General features: G+C 40.9%; 1 protein-coding gene across 7 annotated transcripts in view; it reads right to left on the reverse strand.

The window, feature by feature from the left end:
* Positions 1-23,357, reverse strand: part of Atrnl1 (attractin like 1) — a 503,194-nt gene that overhangs the window by 470,745 nt on the left and 9,092 nt on the right. For all 7 annotated transcript variants that reach the window (XR_007592709.1, XM_050147216.1, XM_050147226.1 and 4 more), the window contains exons 2-6: positions 15,604-15,687; positions 13,737-13,850; positions 9,020-9,148; positions 7,095-7,303; positions 2,582-2,756 (exon numbers count right to left, since the gene is read on the reverse strand). Coding sequence is in view for 6 of the 7 variants with exons in the window: in XM_050147216.1 (XP_050003173.1) it covers positions 2,582-2,756; positions 7,095-7,303; positions 9,020-9,148; positions 13,737-13,850; positions 15,604-15,687 (711 nt within the window). In the remaining variant the exon portion in view is untranslated. The remainder of the gene's footprint in view (positions 1-2,581; positions 2,757-7,094; positions 7,304-9,019; positions 9,149-13,736; positions 13,851-15,603; positions 15,688-23,357) is intronic.

Raw genomic sequence — 23,357 nt, forward strand, 5'->3', positions numbered from 1 at the left:
GGGGGACTTGATTGGGGGAGGGAGAGGAAAATGGGAGGTGGTGGCGGGGAGGAGGCAGAAATCATAAATAAATAAATAAATAAATAAATAAATAAATAAATAAGAAAGAAATTTTAAAAAAACAATTCATCAAGAATTATGTACTTCCTATGTATAAACAGAACCTGCTTGCCAATGATTCTTTTAAATTGTACAAGATGCATCCGGTGTGGGAAGGCTTTTGTAGAAGCAGGCTGGCCTTGCATCACGTGACACGTTAGAAGGCTCTCTAGACATCCATTGTGTGTGAACACAGAGCTCTAAACCACGCCCCTGCAGTGCTTAGCACTCAGACCCTGGGTGGAACAGCATCACACCCCACACTGGACATGAACTTAGCCGAGCTAATAAGCAGCAGCGCCCCCACTCCCCCCCCACACCCCCGGGAGTCCAGGCACCTCCAGTGACCTCTGCTCCAGAAGCACTCAAGGTCCCTTGTGCTCTGGATCCTGCAACACTACACAACTCCCTTTGTTTTGTGTGTGGTGTTTGCCTCTTCCTTTCATCTTACTGGATCAGCACACATCTATAAAAAAGATAAAAATGTAGCCGCACTTCTCCTCCAGGCTGGCCCTCTGCTGCTCCGCGGCCCCTACCACCTGTATCCCCATTCTCTAACAAACTCCACCTGGCCACTCTGCAAACTGGCTGTTACAGTAAACATCTTCACAACAACTCGTGGCCACTTTCTGTCTTGTCTAAGGGTCGTCATTTGATGTAGGTGGCTTCAATTCTCGATTCGCTTCCCAAAGAAGACACCACACGGGGTGACTTCCCTACAGGCCTGGTCACTCCTTTCCAGACTGTCTGCTGATTTCTCTTCCCCTCTTAGTGAGATGTGTTCCAACTCTCCTCATAGAAAACTCATTCCCCGGATAACCTCCTTCTAACCGGATCCCTGTTTCCACTCTTCTCCCCAAACGCCCTCCTCCGCTCCTCCAATCGGGCTCCCCCTGACCTTCATTCTTTCCTTGCATGGGTTCTCACCAAACCACACGGCTTCTCTGCTGCTTCCTCTCCTGTCTGTGCCGACACATGACTTCAGTGCCATTACTGACTTCCTTTTTCAAGTCTTTCCTCAGTTTTCAACTTTCTTGTGGAACTCAGCTTGGCTTCAACACTGCAACTCCCTCCACTTTGGTCAAATTCTAATTTGATCCCCAGTAGTCTGTCTGTCTATCTACACGTATATAGTTTCATTTTTGCTGATATGTACGTTTATTCTCCATTGCCTGCCTTTCATCATTACCGCCACAAAGACAAACATTAACCACACAGACTGATAATCTCAAGCAAAACAGTGCTGGATGACCTAGAACCAAACGCAGTTACAAACACCTGTGGGCAACCATGTGGGTGCTGGGAGTCAAACCTAAGTCTTCTGTAAGAGCAGCAACTGCCCTTCACCACTGAGCCATTTCCCCCAGAATTTATTTTATTTTATATTTTAATTCTAGAAAAAAAATTATAGTTCTAATGCAAGCCTTTATTATACGCACAAGTTTTTAAGTCAACACAATTAACAAGTCTAACACACTGAAGGGATAGAATTTTCAGATAAGTAGAGAATGCCCAGCAATCTGAACAAGCATCATAAGTGTGAGTGCGACTCTGCACACCTTCAACAGTGAAAGGTGCTGCATGGCATGGGTCTGCCAACATTGCACGGCGGATGAGGGGCATGGGAGGCCCCACCCCTTCCTGAGAGGACATCAGCAATGACCTGAGGACAGCAGAATCATTTTCCATGGTAGTACAGCCACTCGCCAAGCGTCTAGGATCCAGGAAATAACAGCCACCCAACCCTGAGTGACAAAGGGAATTCTTACACCAAAAACTCTTTATCTGAAATTCAGATGCAACTCAGTGTCCAGATGTGTCCTGACAGCTTCTAAAACTGACAATTTATTGACTCTACACTGGTATACCACCCGGGACCAGTTCTGACTAGATACCCACATCACGCTCACATTTAAAAGTTATGACTATCGCTCCTGAAAACAACATTGCTAATCAAATGATTCTTCCTGTTTCAACTGCCTTATTCTGCTATTTATTTGTAAAATACAATCATCAGCAGAAAAAGAAACCAGGTAAAGCTGCTCCCCGTGTGGGTCCTGTTATCACCCACCCAACCACACTGTGGCATAACCACTGGCCACAGCGAAATGACCGAGGTTATAACGCTGGCAAATACATATGAAAAAGTATTTGGTTACATTAAAATTAAAGGAGAAAAGCAAATTATTTTTATATATGCAATTACACTCCATTCTAAAAACTAAAAGGTAGCAGGATTCATTTTGCCTACACGGGTACAGCCTACCTTTATATGAAATTTATTTAAACACTCTAGACTGGTAATAAAAATTTTATATAAAACAAACTCCAATGTGCACTGAAAAATGTTGACTTTGAACAAAATGATTATATATATTCTCAAATCTGTACAATTATAGCAAGTATGTACTATCAGAAAAATAGCTTTTTATATATTTGGCCAATAAAACTTAATTATAAAAATCTAAAAATAAATACTTACTTCAGAACCATTTGAAAGGAGCTGTAGTTAAAGGTGTATCCTCCAATGACCCACATGAATTTCCCATGTAAAACTGCTTTATGTGAAGCCCGACCTACGGAAGGGCTGAAGGGTTTAACATTTGGCAAAATCCAGTAAGACTCAGTAGAAGGGACATTCAGAGAACAATCCGGACCTATTTAAAAAAAGATAACCACACATACAACACACTGAATTAAACAAAGATTGTAGATTAATGAAACAGATAGATTATGTGGAGTAAGAGAACTTAAAAACCTAATACCCACCATATTAGAAATGTCTGACTGTGCTTGGTGGTGCACACCTCCAAAGCCCTCAGTCAGACTGAGGAACGAAGGCTGAAATCTCAGGGGCTACTGAGCAAGTTCAGCCTGAGCTACACAGTAAGACCTTGTCCCAAAATCTTCCCTCATAAAAACAGCTAAAATATAACATGCAAATAAACTCTTAGCAAGGGGAAATATGATCAGATCTTAACATGCTCTAATGAATATCATAGTTTAAAAAATAGGAAATTTCATATTTACTTTAGCATGCTACTAGAATATTAATCTAGTTCTGTCAATAATGAGGTCACCTTGAACAAATCTGTTTACCTTGCCAATCATCAAGCTTTCATACATAAAGCGGGAACAACAATCTACTCACAAATGCTATTGCAATTTTTTAATATTTCACAAAATAGTATATAAAGCATTTATAAACTATTAGACAAATGTGAAAATAAGAATTACATTATTAAAACCCAAACTGGCTTCAGTAGGTAGGCTCATATATCAACAAAGAAAATAAAGTACAATAAAATAAAAACCATTTTAAAACTATAAAGGGTTTCATCGAATGAAAACCATTATTAGTTAGCGTGTCTCACGCATGGCTGCCTGGTCTGGGTCTCCTCACTGTGAGATGCAGAGAGGCTGATAAATGTCTCTGGAACCGGAGTCACAGGAGGAACTCCTTCCACGCCAGTCCTCCTCTCACGTGACAGCTGACATCTGGATGCACTTATCAAGCAGCCACGACTCTATCACGGGCACACCTGGTGGCTGCACTTGGCAGATGCATGTGTCTTAAGCAGAGGCATACGACCACACTAGCTGAACCAGGTCTGCACCTGCAGTCTTCTGAGCGGTATCTAAATACTGAGATGAAGGGGGAAGTCCAGTACCTTCCACTTTATATCAACAGCCAAGTCGTGAGTGCAGGACCAAATTTCTCCAAGGACATGGAAAGAGCCACTCCAGAGAAAGCGGAGGAGAAGAGGTGCAAAGCCCTTCTGCTAACAGTGCAGTTTGGGGTTTGAATGTAACATCAAAACATTCACAACATCCCTTAAACCAAACCTAAACCAGAAGCAGAATGCAGACAACAGGAAAGTGTTTGCTCTGTTTAATACTCTGAAAGCTGAGAAGGAAGGAAGGAAAGTCATAAAGTCTGGAGTGAGCAGAGGTTACTGGCTTACAAGGAGACAGGGAAGAAGCCGGCTCCAGGAAGTAAGCAGTAAGCACTAAGTTGACTGCAGGAAGCTAGACGCTGGAGACACTCCAGAGGGCTCCGTCATCATTCTGATGCTAGTAAGAGTATCTGAGATTACAGACGAAGGTCAGAATGCCAACATTCACAGGAACTTAAAGGAGACATTTTCAGTCCCGTGGATGCTTTCACTACAGTAAAAGCAGTAACTGCTAATCTGGTGGGCACCACAAAAGGACCAGAAGTACGGCATGGAGATATAACTGAAACACCGCCAAAAAATCGATTCCCAGGATGAACTCCACTGGTAAAGATGCAGTGGACACTTGAGAATGACAAACTTAGAATATTGCTTGGTTAGTCAAGAGCCACAAGAGGACAGACTCCAGTTTCGAAAGAGGCTCTGTTCAGGAGGGCGGGCACATTATCAACCAGTACCATATCAATCAAACTCGTCCTGCAAACTTCACTGACCTCCACCGTTAGACGACCACAGCTACTGCAGCCTCTACCAACGATGGGAGCCATCACACAGGCAAGCCCCTCCACCAGCGAAAACAGACTCCTCAGTAACACCTCAACGACTGCTATCATTTTGCAGCAATAAAAAGGTTTTAATTAAGATAGGTACATTTTATAATAATCTTATTGTAAATTTACAAGTAAAATTGCATATGTATAGTTTTGTATAAATATAATCATGTGTTCTGGGAAACTAGAAAAACACACATAACTTACTATACTGCAATATTTATTTCACTGTAACCGTCTAGAACTAAAATTACAATACCTCCAAGATTACACCTATATTTAATATGTTGGATATATTGTTTTGGTCAAATTAAATTGGTCAGATGTTGAAAGTAGAATTAATTCTTACAGCACCTCTCATATCATCGTAGCAAACCTAAATTATTTTTGCTATACCCAACATTTTTTTCTTCCACTTATGATTTAAGATGTATACTGAATTCTGAAATTCTCCAAAATGAGAAAAGCAAAATAAGAAAACAACTTTGAAGAGAAGAGCACTGCCTTGTAAGTCCACTGAAAATCTTTTGTTACAGTAGCCAAAATATTCTGCATATGGACCAGGCTCATAAAAGCAATCTCTAAAGCGTTACTGTCTATTTCAGTGTATTTAAATACCCTTGATCTAATCTGGTAATATTTAACTTTCCAAACAATGAATTGTATGACTGGTGATCATCGTTCTATTTATTATAACAAAATTATAAAGAAAAATTATTTACTTTCCAAAATGTCACACTAAGCATAAACTCTTGCCCATTTCAGCCAATGGTTCCTTTAAGTGTTTTCTACAGGGAAAGGGAGACAGCGCTCTAATGAAGCCTTCCACACTTAAAACACACTCCTCGGTGGTTTGAAAAACGTCTCTAACAACAGAAAGATCAAAGTGATGACAAATGAAAGAATAAGATGAGCGAGAACAGAGGAGAAAATGCTGTCACTGTGCGATACACAAAACTGAAGTCAGAGCCCGGCTGAGGCAGCAGAGTGCTGGAAATGGAACCCAAGACATAACTTAAGCCAGGCTCCTCCTTTGTGTGTGCGCTCTTAATAAAATGTCCTCATCCAGAGCACTGGTTCTCGAGCTGTGGGTCACAACCCCCAAAAGTCTTCTTTTGTATTCAAGCTATTAAACTGACATGACAGATAAACTCGGTTTGGAAAGCATTATGTAAGCCCTACTTTGATTTCTTTGGTTTTACTTAAACTACTATAAATAGACAATTACTATAGAATAGGGAAATATTTTACTTCAAACTTTAAGTGGAAAAAAGTCTCAAAGCAATTTATGAGGGTAAGGATACAAAATTTGGAAATGATTAAGCACTTAAACATACAGTCCTAACATTAATGAACACTTGAAAATGTGCACCTGCCACAACCATAAATAACAGATAACCACTAATAAAATCCTTGTTACTAGAAGTCACTGGTACAGTGTGTACGTGTGTAGTAGGATCAGGGAGAACCACCCTGTATTGTAAGAACACACGTTCAGTGTACCCTGAATTATGTAATTCGTGAGGCCAAGTTCCCTGTCAAAAAGGCATACAGTAGCACAAAGGAAGCTTCTCTGCAAATGTAATCAGCAAAGTAGACTTGATCAGATGATGACCAATAACGATACTCATCTCTTAGCTTAACTCCACAATGAGAAACATATTACTATATACCCACATGGTTAAGAAACCCAAAACTCTTCAGTGTGATTTAAATTTAAATTTTAAATTCTTTACTGAAAATAAACTTTCACTTACTGAAATAGTCTATGCTCTTTTTTAAACATCCACAAGAGGTCAGTCTTCCCTAAGAAGTACATTTAAAATGATGCCATACCTGTGAGACACCATTTATTTTCACAATACAGTACATTACCCATTATGAAGTAAATCTGAATACACCACATACTAAATCCGGTGAAGTCATCTAACCTCTGAAAAGTCAACAAGAAAATGACAGAAGATCATAGTGATCCTATACCTACAATTTTAAGTTTAACGTGTAACGTCATTTAATCCTTAAAACAGCATGTAGACAAGCCTACCAATTCTGTTTACTGTGGAATAAACCTTTTTGTATGCTGTAAGAATGCGTCTTTGTCAAGAAGCCTTCTGATTGGCTTAATAAAGAGTTAAAAGGTCAAATGCTAGGCAGGAGGTATGGGCGGGACCTCTGGGCACAGAGAGCACTCTGGGAAGAGGAGAGACAGAAAGGCCAAGGAGACATGGAACAAGTCTGACACAGAATGGGACAGAGGTAAAGGCCCCGTGGTAGAACGTAGAGGGATTATTGTAGAGGGATTATTTGGAAGCTTGCTGGCAGCTGACAGCCATTACATGTTTGTGAAACTGCAGACTACTAAGAAGTTAACAGTTAACTAAGAATACCAAAGGAAAAACAATAACAACAAAAGTGAGACGCAGGCACACACACACAGACAAACGAAGGCGGAATTCTCAGAGGCCATCACTCCACACCCCGCGCTTACCTTGCCAGCTGTCATTGCAGACACACAGTTTCTCTCCCGTCAGGTCGCAGTAGCCGTGGTCCGGACTGCCGCAGTTGGCTTTACAGTAGGGGATATCACACGCTTCCCCTTTCCAGTACTTATCACACTCACAGTACACTTGACTCGCAGCAGACACACTGGTTGTGCACTTTCCGTGGCCAGAGCAGTTGTTGGGACAAGAATTGATTCTGTAAAACATAATTCACATTCAAATATTCAAATTCAAGAAAAATAAAAATAAGTGGCTTATATAGACTTAATTTTCATTTGCGTTTATTAATTTAACAGTTTCACAGCATGGCTTTGTTCTTGAGCCCATCTGTAGAGACAGGGTCTCCTGCCCCAGCCTCCAGGGACCGGCAGGTATGAGCTGCCACTCCCAAGCCCCCTTCACTCCTCTTCACTCCAGTTGTTCCCATTTGCAGTTAGTCTCAGTTCATCCAACCAGGTATGTTGTTCCACAAACTCCAGTGTCCAAGGACTACACGTTCAGCTTCTAAAACATCTGCGCAGTTTCAAGCATGGTGTTTATAAAGCCTTAAATAAATATTTTTAATATATATATATTTTAAGAAAAAGAGAAATGTATGAACTCCTGAAACTTAAGAGAATCAAGAGATGACTTGGCTCTAACCTTAAGACACATGCTACCTCCGTACATTCAAAAGAGGCAAGCTCATCACATTTCATGTTCAGGCCCTTTAACGGATTGTATTCTAATATACATTTACTTTCCCTTGTGTACATATTTGGATACATTATTGCATAAAGAAAACCCATAATGATTCCTGATTCAAAAGTAGTTTAAGTACTTTATTCTTGATGAAATTATTTCTGCTAAGCAATTTCTACCTTCACGAAGCAAAGAAAACAATTGACAAGCTGTTCTGTGGCCATTCCTCCAAAAGCACCCGATGGCAGCTCTCATTAGTGCACCCTTAATGTCTAGACACAAAAGGATCTGGATGAAAACAAGTATGTTAAGAGGCGAGAGAGACGGTTCATGGTTAAGAGCAATGGCTAGTCTTTCTGGGCACCCAGGTTCAATACGCAACACCCACCTGATGGTTCACAACTGTCTGTAACCCCAGGTCTAGGGGATCCAATATCATATCCTGGCCACGTGTGTGATGCTATATGTGTAAAACGATGCTGGTACTGTGTTTCCTTAATTAATTACTTAATCAATTTTTAATTTTGTAATTAACTTTCCAACCACGCAGTTTGCTACTATAAGATCCTCAAGACTTGATAATCATCATAAATTGGGCTTAGAAAGGTGAGCATCCAAACTGCCTAGGCTCCCACAAAGCCAATACGTGCAGTAGGATCAAAAACCCATTGCCATTGTTCTTGAGTTCTCAGTAGTCCTCATTGTCCGCTATGTTCAGCGAGACCGGTTTTATCCCATGCTTTTTCAGACCCAGGCCAGCTGGCCTTGGTGAGTTCCCGATAGAACATCCCCATTGTCTCAGTGTGTGGGTGCACCCCTCGCGGTCCTGAGTTCCTTGCTCGTGCTCTCTCTCCTTCTGCTCCTGATTTGGACCTTGCGATTTCTTACTAGACCTGGATGGAGGTGGGTGGTCCTTGGACTTCCCACAGGGCAGGGAACCCTGATGGCTCTTTGGGCTGATGAGGGAGAGGGACTTGATTGGGGGAGGGGGAGGGAAATGGGAGGCGGCGGTGGGGAAGAGACAGAAATCTTTAATAAATAAATAAATAAATTTAAAAAAATAAAATAAATTGGGCTTAGAGGGCAGTCTGTGGTATAATGCTAATAACTTACATCACTTAGAAAAAGATTCTATATACGTGGAAATTTAACACCAATCCTTTCCTGGTATGCAGGACATTCACATATAAGTTAGGGCTGTTTTACTAGATGAAAGTGGACAAACACTTACGAGTAAAAGATGTTGAAGCCAGTGAGGTTATATGCAGCATCACTGAAAAAGTGCAGCAGCGCATAGCCAGACGTGGTGACAACCTCAGGCACTGTCTCGTTGCCCCTCACCTCAGGGACGATCAAGCCACTGAAGAAGATCAGAATGGAGAGCTGTGGGTACCCACTGTGACTGCACAGAAAATAGACTCAAAAACAGTATCCATGTCAGAAAGCAGGCAGACTGGAGAGGAGAACTACAGGGAAGCACATACCAGTTCATCAGTTTCTACCCCATTAGGTAGATAACACTGCTGAAAATAAACTAGCACTCACCACCGCAGCACCCTCCTCCCCCACGCCTGCTCCTCTGCCACTGACGCTGTCTTCCTTCTCTCCTCCTCTTCCAGCTCTACCTGGGCTGAACTGCTATGCGTCCTGCTACAGCACCCCACAGTGGTCCCTTCCTTGGCTCACAGACAGACTTCACTCTAACTGTGGCTGAACAGCTTTCTCCTCCCCGCCGACTACAAAGAGTGATGGAGAAACACTTTATAGCAGCGTACGTGCTGACAGAGAAATCTACTCAAAACGATGATCTAGACAGCAGATACGTTTTAAATGTGTGCTTTTGTTTCTTTAAAATTCTGCTTATTATTAGATTAGAACATAAATATTCCTAAATATTCTTCATCTAGGTCAATAAGTACACAAAAGAAAACATATGGCGAAGGGCAGGGTAACAAATGTACAAAAAGTTCTAAGTATCGGATAATTCCTCTGTTTGCTTGGTGATTGGTTGGTGGTTTTTGTTTTTCCGGTTTTTTGAGACACTGCAGCCCAGGCTGATCTTGAGCTCACGGTGTCCCACCTGTCTTAGCCTCTCAAGTGTGGAGTTACAAGTGAACACTTCCGCTACCAAAGCTCCTCCACCTGCAGCGTCATTCTGCTCTTACTTGTCTCTTTAGAACATTGTAAAATAGAATATTGATATATATCTTCTATATATGGCTTGTGAGATTCACAACGTTTTTCAAATACTCAATTTTTCATTTCTCAAAGTAGTAAAAAAATGCCAAAATTAAAGTAACATTTAGGCATCACTGGTAACTGAATTGTCTCAAACAAATTATATGTGATACAAAAATGAGATCCTAGGGATGCTTTATTTGCAAATACAAAGTAAAAAGTAACCAACCCCTGGCTTATTGCATCTATACTTGTGGTGAAGAATAGACCATTTTAAAAAGAGATGGTCAAGAGAATTTGATTTCCACACCACCAGTCTTGGTTTTACATACACATAATACATCCCACAGTTGTGTGGCTACATCTGCTGTGTAACTTGTATTGAGGAGACACATACTGACATCTATTCACCAGAGAGGATAAGAGTGTTAGAAAACTTCCCAATTATAAACAATCTTCATATTGTAATAATATCCTGCCTACAGAATAAGATCTAATTCCTAAGTACAGTGCACAGGGAATCACTATTTGAGTAACTCAAGAATTACATCACATAGGCTCATGCTGACTCTCTCACTCACCAGACAAACAACTACCAGTTCTTGGGACAGGAGCTTCAAATCCCTAAAATTTCTCATGACAAACTGTCTGCTATGCACAGTAGGCCTTGACAGTTTCTATCAATGTTTCTCTTCAAAACAGAATCTAAAGTTACACTTCCGGCTGGGGGAATGGTCACCCCAGCAAAACCAGCAACGAGATTGTAGAGCTGAAGTCATCTAGGATCAGCCTGCCTTAGTAACAGAGGAGGGAAGAGTAGAGATCTGTACTCAGCTTCCTCATGGACAAGGATTCCACAACCCAGCCTACGTGATGAAACAAACAACCAAAACTCCAACTCCAGACGCCTGTAGCTCAGGTGCACCTCCAAGTGATGGTGTGCATTGATGTGCTAGGTGGGAAACACCCCAAGGACACAATGTTTTATGTTTGTCATCATTCCCAATCTCATTCTATGCCTCCCTTTTAGGCTGGTTGCCAATTTCTATTCTTGAGAATAAAACTTCAGCCACAAATACAGCACTTTTCTGAGTTCTGTGAATAATTCTTGAAAATTATGGAAAGTTAGGAAGCATGGGTTCCCTCGGTTTGTGGTTAAACAGTCAGAAGAAAAGATGGGGACATCCTCCAACTTCCAGCTGGTGTCTCCAGTGAGGACAGTCTGTGTGCCCTTCTTCTAGCAAGTTTCACCGTACTCCAGGCCTTGGTGTCAAAACGACCTTTGCTTTATTCCTTACTACATCTTCCAGGCTTCTGACAGACTCTGGTAACTGAGGGAGTTATTAAATGTAACAATTATCCATGTAGTTGGCTGAGTGATAAATATTTATAGTATTCTAATCCTAAAATAATTAAATGCATATTCTTAGCAAAGTAGAGTTTAACACTATATGCTTCTGAATTGAGACTGAAATCCTAATCCTAGCTTATCACCTCCTAGAGGTAAATGATTTCTCTCAGTCTCAATTTTTCAGTCATAAAATGGAAGATAACAGTACTTCAGCCACAAGATTTTAGAAAGGGTCTAGAAAACATTTAAACTGTAGCCACAACACTCGGCACCAAGTGGATGTTCAATAAACCACAAGGTTCCATCTCCTTGGTGTCTTAGACCAAAAGCAACTTGGAGGAAAGAGTTTATTTGGCTTACATATTCTGAATCAGTCTACTGATTCAGCCAAGGCAGAAACTCAAACTGGACAGGCTCCTGCAGAGGCCATGGAGGGTGCTGCTCACTGGCTTGCCCCTGTGGCTCCTCATGGCTCATCCTGCTCTTTTATAGAAGCCAAGACCGCAAGCCTGGAGTGAAGCACCCACAACAGGATGGGCCCTCCATGTCAATTGCTAATTAAGAACATGCCCTACAGGCTTGCCTGCAGCCGGATCTTAAGGAGGCATTTTCTCAGTTGAGGCTCCCTCTTCTCACGTGACTACAGATTGTGCCAAGTTGGCATAAAACTGTCTAGCTCACTCGGGACAGGTAACAGGAGTGCTTGATGATGAAATTCTCCAGTTCCACCTTCACAAGTTAAACCCATGATAATTATCTCAGGAAAGCTTCCTTCAGTAACAGGAACACATGGGTAGAAATCTGTTAAGTAGGTGTTAATGAGTGCAAATTCATTAGATGACTGAGCAACAAAAAAGATGAGTCAATGATAATCCGTCAACAATGACACAAAAGGAATGAAATGATCACAAAATGCAGTATTAATTGTCAGAATTAAAGGTGCAACTATTGTATCTAACTGCCATAATAAATTTTCTAACATCATTGGTTCAAGGGTCTATTAACATTTTTATCTAGTGTCTTTAAACTACTATTTCTAACAACTTTTCATGATGTTCAAAAACCCAGAATGGAAGTTCTAAAGGGCTCGGGGGCTTTTGGTGACTGAGAGTGCTTGTTGCTCTTGCAGACGACCAGAACTCAGTTCTGTCCTCCACGTACACACACACACACACACACACACACACACACACACACACACACAGTCTTTTCTACAGCAGTTCTAAAGCATTTTCAGCAGTACCATAGGAAACCTAAACTACTTTCTACAGGTATACTCTAAAGCAGTCACACATTATAGAATCACAAAATACAATGGAAATACCAGCCCTCAAATGCTTGTCCAACAGAATTCCAAGTTATTGAGGAAATAAAATATTTGCAAGATAGTGAGAAGAATGCTTTAAATTAAAATAACTGTGGGGAAAAAGGCTTTTAGCTACACTTAACTTTTCAACATTGATAGAAATGAGAGATAATGTATAACAAAGGGAAAGAATAATGTAATAAGCAATCTGTCAACAATCACGCTGGTTAAACTGAATACAAAATCTGTATTATAATCCATACTTTCTCTGTAGCCCATATATTTTCCTCCCACTCACAACTGTTCAATAATGCAGTATTACTGCAAAGTTTAAATTAATATTACATTGCTATGATTTCAAAATTAATGTCTTGATAATCTGACTGCTTATAAAATATTATGAAGTGACCTAAATTTTCAAACTTTTGAGAGCTAGTAGAAATACCTCCTTTAAGCCGGGCGGTGGTGGCGCACGCCTTTAATCCCAGCACTCGGGAGGCATATCTCTGTGAGTTCGAGGCCAGCCTGGTCTACAAGAGCTAGTTCCAGGACAGGCACCAAAAACTACAGAGAAACCCTGTCTTGAAAATCAAAAAAAAAAAAAAAAAAAAAAAAAGAAAGAAAGAAAAGAAAAGAAATACCTCCTTTATTAAAACCTTTAACCAAGTATAACTTAAACCTGGTTTCCAGAATTTAAATTTCCCCCAGTTCGTATAACAAAAAGACAATTATAAAAGATGCATACATTCATCTATCTGTCAGCCTGAACTCACCCAAAGCCCTCTGAGCAGACATTTAAGAAAACGTATTCAAACCAACTTAAAGGAATAAAATAAATGTAGTGAAAAGAAGGAGGGTTTATAAAGACGTTTATAGTTCCTATAGTATAGTATAGAATTTATTCATATTTACAGCATGTTTACATTACTGTGCATACACTTAAGTAGACAGTCATAGTAAACAGAGTATTATAATAATCTGTGAAATCCGGCCATCGCCAACCACCATAAATCTGAGTACAGATCAATACGGTAGGCTTCAAATAAGCAAATTATACAGTTCTTTACTTTCCTATGGCTGTCAATAGTTCATCGGGCAAACATAATCACTCACCTAAGCACAGCTACTAAAGGTGCATATATTGAATCTCCATCATAAACATACATGTGATCCCAGCTGCATTCAGTAGCAAAATGATTGAATCTTAACCTTAACACTGCATTTGGACTGAAAGAAAAAAGAAGAAGAAAAAAGAAAGAAAAGACAAAGAATCTCCTTAATTTCATATAAAATACAATATTTTTAGAATCAGGCATAGTAATTTTATCAAAAATATATTACAGATACTTTTTCTACAAATCCTTAAATCACCAGAAGAAAAACTGATATGCGTTCAAGATACTGGTTTCAAACTACACATATCTTTTTCTTAAAACTTCAGTCAACAATAAAAGGCAGACATAGATCAGACTGAGGCAGAAGTTACATACTTTATGTATTTTTTACCTAAACCTTATTAAATTACAACCTAACAGGATTCATTCTATCACAGCGAGCTGGAGACAGCTTTCACCACCCGGAAGCATCTGATGCAGAACCTTCAGGTGGAGGCATGAGGCTCTTCTCAGTGCTCAAAGGAGTGATACACTAAGGAGAGGCAAAGGCAAACTGCGGGTAAATAGTAGAAAATAGCTGCTGTGGCTTTAAAAAGACTTTAAAGTATTCAGAAAGCCTGGTTTGCAAACGCACTCTGAAAATGGTGAAGCAGCACCAAAGGATCCTGCTGGCTCACGTATGGCCTGCTCAGGATGAAATTTAACAGCTAAACGCCTCATCATGAAGAGTGCCCTGAGGTAAACAACTAACTCTTCTTCAAGACGTTATGAAAATATTTCAAAGATCCTTAGCACAATTAAAATTTAAAGGGCTATGAGGACTAAAATGCTGAAAAGTATTAACCAATAGCACAGCCCGGCACAGAACGTGTTTACACTCTGAAAAGTATTAACCAATAGCACAGCCTGGCACAGAATGTGTTTACACTCTGAAAAGTATTAACCAATAGCACAGCCCGGCACAGAACGTGTTTACACTCTGAAAAGTATTAACCAATAGCACAGCCTGGCACAGAATGTGTTTACACTCTGAAAAGTATTAACCAATAGCACAGCCCGGCACAGAACGTGTTTACACTCTGAAAAGTATTAACCAATAGCACAGCCTGGCACAGAATGTGTTTACACTCTGAAAAGTATTAACCAATAGCACAGCCCGGCACAGAACGTGTTTACACTCTGAAAAGTATTAACCAATAGCACAGCCTGGCACAGAATGTGTTTACATTCTGAAAAGTATTAACCAATAGCACAGCCCGGCACAGAACGTGTTTACACTCTGAAAAGTATTAACCAATAGCACAGCCTGGCACAGAATGTGTTTACACTCTGAAAAGTATTAACCAATAGCACAGCCCGGCACAGAACGTGTTTACACTCTGAAAAGTATTAACCAATAGCACAGCCTGGCACAGAATGTGTTTACACTCTGAAAAGTATTAACCAATAGCACAGCCCGGCACAGACCGTGTTTACACTCTGAAAAGTATTAACCAATAGCACAGCCTGGCACAGAATGTGTTTACACTCTGAAAAGTATTAACCAATAGCACAGCCCGGCACAGAATGTGTTTCCGCTCTCTGCAGCATTAGTTAAGTTCCTAACAAGAGGCTTCTCAAAAGCCAAGAGGTCTAATATGTGTTTAGTCCTGCAATAACATAACTCAAAGACAAAATACATATTTATCTATTACACTACAGATGTACTATGATTAAATTTTTAAACTTCATAAAAACTATGCATATGCTCCATAATAAACAAGGAAATAAATATATAGCTAGACATTTTACCTAATTTAACATTAATCATTTAGTTTAACACCTCAGAATAAAATTAACTTATTTAGCTAAAAGTGTATACTTACTAGCCTTCAATTAGCCATGTACACTTAGTTTTATATTTATAGTTAATGGGACCATCTGTTAAATATCCAGAAGGTTCTGTTAATCTAGAAAAGAAAAATCATGACAACGATTACTTTAAGGTAGCATTAAGGCAGGCAGTAGCATGTTAAAATTCACATCACTAGGTCAAAGGACTCAGACATAAGGGGGTAGAGAGATGGCTCAGCAGTAAAGAACACTGGCTGGTCTTCCAGAGGACCGGGGTTCAGTTCCCACCGCCCATATGGCAGCTCACAACTCTCTCTCAGTCCAGTTCCAGGGGATCTGACACCCTCACACAGACATGCAGGAAAACAGCAATCAATGCTCATAAAAATCAATAAGTAATTTTAAAAAATAATAATCTGGCATAACGGTTTACAAATTGGAGGCTATATTGACAACCTAAGCCAACAAAAAGAAAATTTTTCTTTTGACAACCTACAACTAAAAAGAAAATTAGTCTAAATTTCTTGAAACTTGACAAACCATGGCCATTTCAACTGACATAGCAGGAAAAGTCAGTGAAAAACATCTTACTGAGGGTTCTGTGTTGACAAAATGTTGATTAGGTTAAATTTTATTTCACAAAAACTAGGCTCTGACAAAGAAGATCAAATTCATTCTGAGTGGTGTGGATCTTCAGAGAGAAAGCCCATATATGAACCCTTCTCCAGAAAGACGCAGCTGGACCTGGATTCTAGGCACCCGAATTGTTAAGAAGCCATTGTCATACTTCTGAGCTCTGCTGACTATTTTTTATCAGTTTCTCTTGACTGCTTTACACTGTACACCATCTCAACCAATTTTACAAGTATATCAAAACATTTTTGTTTATACTGAAAATACAAAAACATTGGATTTCTCAGAATCTTAAAATATTTAAGACAAAAACAGGTGCACTTACTTCTAAACAAATTAATCAACAAATCTATATCTCAAATAATTAAAATATCTTTTTATTTAGTGTTCATATGTATACAAACATACTTCACAGGCTTTTGTAGTTACATAAACAGGCACATATATACCCAGTGGTGTATATGTGTCTGTGTATATTGTGTGTGTCTATGTGGTGTGTGTGTGTGTTATGTATGTGTATCTGTGTGGTGCGTATGTGTCTGTGTGGTATGTGTGTGTCTGCATGTGTATACATATTATCACTCTCTCTGCAATTTAATTTTGCACACAAGTTGTCAGAGCTAACTTTATAGCATAGTCTAGCTAGATCGACCACTCAGTGTGGCTGAGAGAGAACATGAACAATTAGAGCTGAGCAGTGCTGGCACACATCTTTAACCCCAGCACTCAGAGGCAGAGACAGTGGGTCTCTGTGAGTTCGAGGCCAGCCTGGTCTGCAGAGTGAGTTCCAGGACAACTGAGGCTAGAGAGAAACCCTGTCTTGAAAAACAAGAAATAGGAAAAAAAGGAATAATTAATACAAGCAATGATCAACACGATGACTTGGGGGTCACGTTCCCTCATTTGTGGCATGGGTAAAAAGCTCTTTAGTTGTAGGAAGTTTACCTTCTCTGGTAAACACAGCAATTTACAACGGTGAGGAGTCTGGATATGCTCAAGGGACTCCTTGGAAGCTGAGTCTCTAAGGGATGCACTGTGCCCATCTGGTGCTTCCCACTTCCCGTCACCCACTTGCCTACTGGGTGAAAATAGATCTGGGCCCCTCAAATAGTCTTTCCTTGTCAGATGGCAAGGAGTCTGTCAGTAAGCTGGCATGGTTTGCTCACAAAGTGCCTGGAGGAGACTCCAGGTTCCACTGTTCACACGGCTTGTGTGGCTTCGCCAACACCAAGTTCCTACAAAGCATCACGGTCTGCAACATGCAGGAACCAACAGCCCCCCCAGGGCTTCATCTCAGCCAGTTCTTCCAGCAAAGTTCCTACAGCAAGACTCTTTCATGAGCAGCCGCCTCAGTGTCTACAGAATACGTCAAGGCAAGCTCCAGGGGGCAGGCATCGAGCAAGTTTCACGAAGACCAAAGGAACTGTTTCCGTTCATTAAGCCACGGCCATGCCCATCAAGCAAGATGTCAACTTAAAACAGTAGGAAGGTTAATATTCCGGAGGATGCCTGTATGATTTTCTTTGGGTTCTCCTTATTTAGCTTCTCTAGGATCACTAATTATAGGCTCAATGCCCTTTGTTTATGGCTAGAAACCAAATATGAGTGAGTACATCCCATGTTCCTCTTTTTGGGTCTGGCTTACCTCACTCAGGATAGTGTTTTCTATTTCTGACCATTTGCATGCAAAATTCAAGAAGTTTTTTACTGATGAATAGTACTGTGTTCACACTGTAGTGCAATGGCTGACAGTGGCTGTGTTCACACTGTAGTGCAATGGCTGACAGTGGCTGTGTTCACACTGTAGTGCAATGGCTGACAGCGCTGTGTTCACACTGTAGTGCAATGGCTGACAGCGCTGTGTTCACACTGTAGTGCAGTGGCCAACAGTGATCACTTTCTCTCCTACCTCCTAACATTTCCATACTTTGGTCTGACTTCTAAAGTGAGTATCCGAATCTTTGTGGAAGGGCTCTCCTCTGGCAGCTAAAACTCATTTTGCCTGTGCAAATTATGAATCTACCCCCTCCCAGGAACAGCTTTTAGAGAACAAACAGTCTAATCTAAGGAACATAACTGCCTCTGGCTTTCCTGCCTCGGCACTGGTAATCCCTAAGTACACCTGTCCCTTGGGCCTCCCTGGGGAACTGGACTCCCACAGTCCCTGTGGTGGGTGACTAGGAGCCCTCTCCTGACTGCCCGTTCTTCTGTGTCAGTCTCCAAACCTTCCCAAGGCACGGACTGGACCAGCAGAAAAGGCTGCACTCACAAATGCAGGAAGTTCTGGAATATTCATATTAGTACTCCAAAGATTTAGTCTAATAGTAAAGAGTGAGAGAAAGCTTGGCGAGAAGGCTCAGTGGGCGAAGGGACCTAGGAAAAGTCAGGCAGCCTGGGTTTGCTCTCCAGGTCCACACAGTGGAAGGACAGAGTCAACTCCAACAAGTTATACTTGGACTCTACACAACCCTCTCTGTCTCTGTCTCTCTCTGTCTCTGTCTCTCTCTCACACACACACACACTCACACACGCGCGCGCGCACACACACACACACTCACACTAAACCTTTCAAAGACAGCGGAGCAGTCTCCTGCTGTACAAACAGAACCATGTGCTGTAGGAAGCAAGGTCCGCGTTGATGCTGCGCAATGCGAAAGTCAGAAACGAGACAATGCCTGTTCATGGCCGCTCACGGTTTTTGTCACAGCCCTCAAGTCCAGTGCTAAAACTAACATTCAAAACAAAACAAAATGAATAAATAAAAGCCACTAGAAGCCCGAGAGCTAAGAGGATTCTAATTACACGGACTTTAGAACCTGGAGCCCACGTAGTTTTGGAACCAAGCCTGCAGCAATGGTATCTCAAATCCGGGAATGGAAAAAAAAAAAAAAAAAAAAAGCTGACTTCTGACTTAAAGGAAGTGGCTACTTGTCCTTTGGCCATAGCACACAAAGCACCAGAACTGAATTAAATCAGTTTAATCAATTAAAGAAACTTCGCTACAATAACTATGCTTCTAAAATCCATGCCATTCATGTACAATAGTAGAAAATGTAAGATAAAAAGCCCTAAATGTCCGGGAATTAAGAAACAGTTTTCTATGCCACGAAGTCCTCTAGAAAACATTTTAATTGACTCATTCTAAATTCACAGTCTCCTAAAGTCTGTGAGATGAAGATTAAACTAGTGCTTAGCAGAATTTACAGCTTTAAACATGAGTCTTAGAAAACTGAAAACTAATTATCTAAATTATAACTCAAGAAACTAGAACACATCCAAAAAGAATTGTAATGAATGAAATTGTAAAAAAAAAGGAAATTTTCAAAATAGTAAAATCATAGCAAAAAGAAAAATCTATACAACTAAAAAGCATTTTACATAGAACAACAGTTGTTAAACTCCTAACAAACTTGTCAAGAAAGAAAATAAAAATATTAATTATCAAAAAGAAAAGGGAGACATTATTATTACTAACTTAATAGAAAAAACAGGATATTAAAATTTTCCAGTCAATTCATTTGATGGTTTAAAATGGGGGGAAAGGTCAAACTCAACTTGGCAAAGTCAACAACAGAGACCTCAGCAGCTCCCTGAGACAGACAGGGACAGTGCAGAGCAGACCAAGAACAGTTCCCAAAGAGCCAGCCAGCCATTAAGAAGCTCATAACTCACAAGACACCAGAGAACCCCTGCAAGCACAGATGGCTTCATTGGTAAAACTTTTCCATCATTTAAATGAGAAATAATAAGAATGTTTTGTAATGTCTTTCAGAGATTAGAGAAAAAAGGAATTCACATCAACTTATTTAATAATGTCAGGATGACAAAACCTGATGAGAATGTTCCAAGAAATAAACATTACAGATAAATAACACTCAAAAAAAAAACCCTCAACAAAACATCAAATTTAATTAATCATAAAAGAACAACAGGACAATATTCCCGGCAGAGACGTATCAGTGGGCAGATCTGGAAACTCCAAAAGGACACTCCCTGAAAACGAGGAGAAAACAGACAGCAGGGCCTTCTCTAAGAACTGTGCAGGTGTGCGCCAGGGAATCCAGGAGCTACATGAATGCCTACGTCAGATGACATGCCAGAAAAGACCTGAAGGGACAGAAGCAAGCCCTGCTTACCCCCAGGCTCAGAACAGAAGAAATGGGGCCATAGGAGAGTCTTAAACAACCTGGCACCACAAAAGCAGCAAAGACTCAGGCATCATGGAAATCGCCACCAGAACCACAGCAGTTGACACAAGGTAGGGACATGGTGGTACAAGCGTTCTCCAGTTCCTGGGCTCTAATTTAAACATCTCCTGTCCTCTAGGGAAGCACACTTGAGAAGACACAGTACTCTTTAGAGGAGGGACATAGGGAATGTCTGCTCCTCACCAGGCTACAAAAAAACACATGAAGCTACAGGTGCTGAGCTTATGTTCACATCAGTGGGACTACAAGGACTATTACGGCAATATCACACCCACAGTGAGAACCCACTCACACCCACAGTGAGAACCCACTCAGATCCACAGTGAGAACCCAGTCACACTCAAGTAAGATCCACTCACACCCATAGTGAGAACCCACTCACACCCACAGTAAGATCCACTTACACCCACAGTAAGAACACACTCACACCCACAGTAAGATCCACTCACACCAACAGTAAGAATCCACTCACACCCACAGTAAGAACCCACTCACACCTACAGTGAGAATACACTTCCACCTACAGTGAGAATCCACTCACACCCACAGTAAGATCCACTCACACCCAACAGTAAGAACCCACTCACACCAACAGTAAGAATCCACTCACACCCAGAGTAAGAACCCACTCACAACTACAGTGAGAACCCACTCACAACTACAGTGAGAACCCACTCACACCTACAGTGAGAACCCACTCAATTCTACAGTAAGAATCCACTCACACCCTACAGTAAGAACCCATTCATACCTACAGTAAGAACACACTCATACCTACAGTAAGAACACACTCACACCCACAGTAAGAACCCACTCGCATCCACAGTGAGAACCCACTCACACATATAGTAAGAACACACTCCCACCTACAGTAAGAACACACACCTACAGTGAGAACCCACTCACACCTACAGTGAGAACACACACCTACAGTGAGAACACACTCACACCTACAGTAAGAACAATTTTCTTTCAAGTCTCTCGATTTCTTTATTCTTCCAACCATCACCTTAAAGCATTGCTGTTACACTGCCAACTTAGTCACAATCTGTTACCTGTTCTAAAACCCAAGTCTTAAAACTCTAAAACCAGAAGTGACCACAAACAACAAGTTTTCAACGTATTCATTTACTTGGCAGACATCTCCAGAAATTAAGCAACGTATAATTTATAATATGCCTTCTAAGTTTCAAACCATTAAGTGTTTTAAGACAGGTCCTTGCTCTCTAACTCTGGCTAGCCTAGAAATTGCTGTATAGCCTAAGCTGGCTTGGCAAATCATGAAATCCTCCTGCAGAAGACAATGGAATGCTGTGATTGTAACTGAACACCTACGCCCAACTATCATTAAACTACAACACTTCTGTTCTCGAACTAAGAACCAGAGATATATGGATGCCTAAATTGAGAGCCAGCACCCATATTTAAAAAGCTGGCATGGCTGTGTGGGCTCTTCTGTGGGCAAAGGCGAGAGGACTGCTGGGGCTTGCTGGCCCAGAAGCCTACACTACCGTGCTCAGCTTGTATGTGGGTTCTGCTCATAGAACTTGGATCCTCCCGCCTGCAATGGCAAGACCTTTACTGTAACCTGAAGTATCTATGCAGTCGGAGATATTTCTTAAAACACATTTTGTAGTTGAAATATTATTTACCACCTTGTTGGCTTCCTTTCTGCTGTTTTACATTTATTGACAAATACTAGTTGTCTATATTTCTGGGGTGCAATATGGTATTTCAACACAAATGCACACTATGGAAGAGGGGAAGATGGCTAGCTGAGGATGCTGACGAGCTTACCATAGACAGAGACTGCACTTTCCTTTCCGGCTGCCCTGACCCAATGACCCAAATAATCACAAAGAAACTGTATTAATTACAACACTGTTTGGCTTAGGTGTATTCCTAGCTAGCTCTTACAGCTTAAATTAACCCATTTCTATTAATCTATGTATCACCACAAGGCTGTGGCCTACCAGTAAGGTTCCAGCATCTGTCTCCTTTGGCAGCTACATGGTGTCTCTCTGACTCCGCCTACTCTCTCTTTACATCTCTTCCAGCCTGGCTATATTCTGCCCTGCCATAGGCCAAAGCAGCTTCTTTATTAACCAATGGTAATAAAACATATTCATAGTTCATAGAGTGAATCCCACATCATCTTATAATCCAGCACTGGGAAGAGGAGACAGGCAGATCCCTGGGGTGCTTTGACCATTCAGCCCAGTCTTCTTGGTGAGACCATCAGAAGGAAGGAAGGAAGAAGGGAGGGAGGGATGGAGGCAAGGAGGGAGGGTAGAAAAAGGGGACAACCCTTGAGGAAAAATATCATAATACCAGGGTTATCCTCCGGCTTCCATGTGATGTACATACATGCACATATGTCTGCACACACATGTGCCCACACACAAGCAAAGCACTAAATAACACACCTTTTACCTCACATGTTTATCTTCCTGTATGATAAGAACAGTTAATTTAGTGGTTTTGAAATATCCATTTTAACTATAAATCACCTTGCTGAATAAGCCCTCACCAGGACTTCCCCACCTAACTGAAACTGTCCACACCATACCTGGTGTGGGAGTTCCTTCTGTCTGTGTGTGTTGCTTATATTGGTTAATGAATAAAGAAACTGCCTTGGCCTATTGATAGGGCCAAACTTAGGGAGGCGGAGTAGACAGAACTGAATGCTGGGAGGAAGAAGGCAGAGTCAAAGAGATGCCATAGAGCTGTCACCAGAGACGCTACACCCAAATATTGTTTTTAATTGTTTCTTTACATTTAAAGGGGGATATGCTACAGAGATTTGCATTGGCATGGATCTTGGTTTATTGATACAAATTTAAGGTCAATTAAAAAAAATAATCAACAAGCTTGTAGTCATGTTAGTTAGGTTTTCTCGATATATAGAGGTATATTTCAGTTAGATAGGTGTTCTTCAAATCTTT

Source organism: Alexandromys fortis, unplaced genomic scaffold, assembly GCF_014885135.2.
Source record: "Alexandromys fortis isolate MF-2015 unplaced genomic scaffold, M_Fortis_MF-2015_v1.1 scaffold_16, whole genome shotgun sequence".
Taxonomy (NCBI): domain Eukaryota; kingdom Metazoa; phylum Chordata; class Mammalia; order Rodentia; family Cricetidae; genus Alexandromys; species Alexandromys fortis.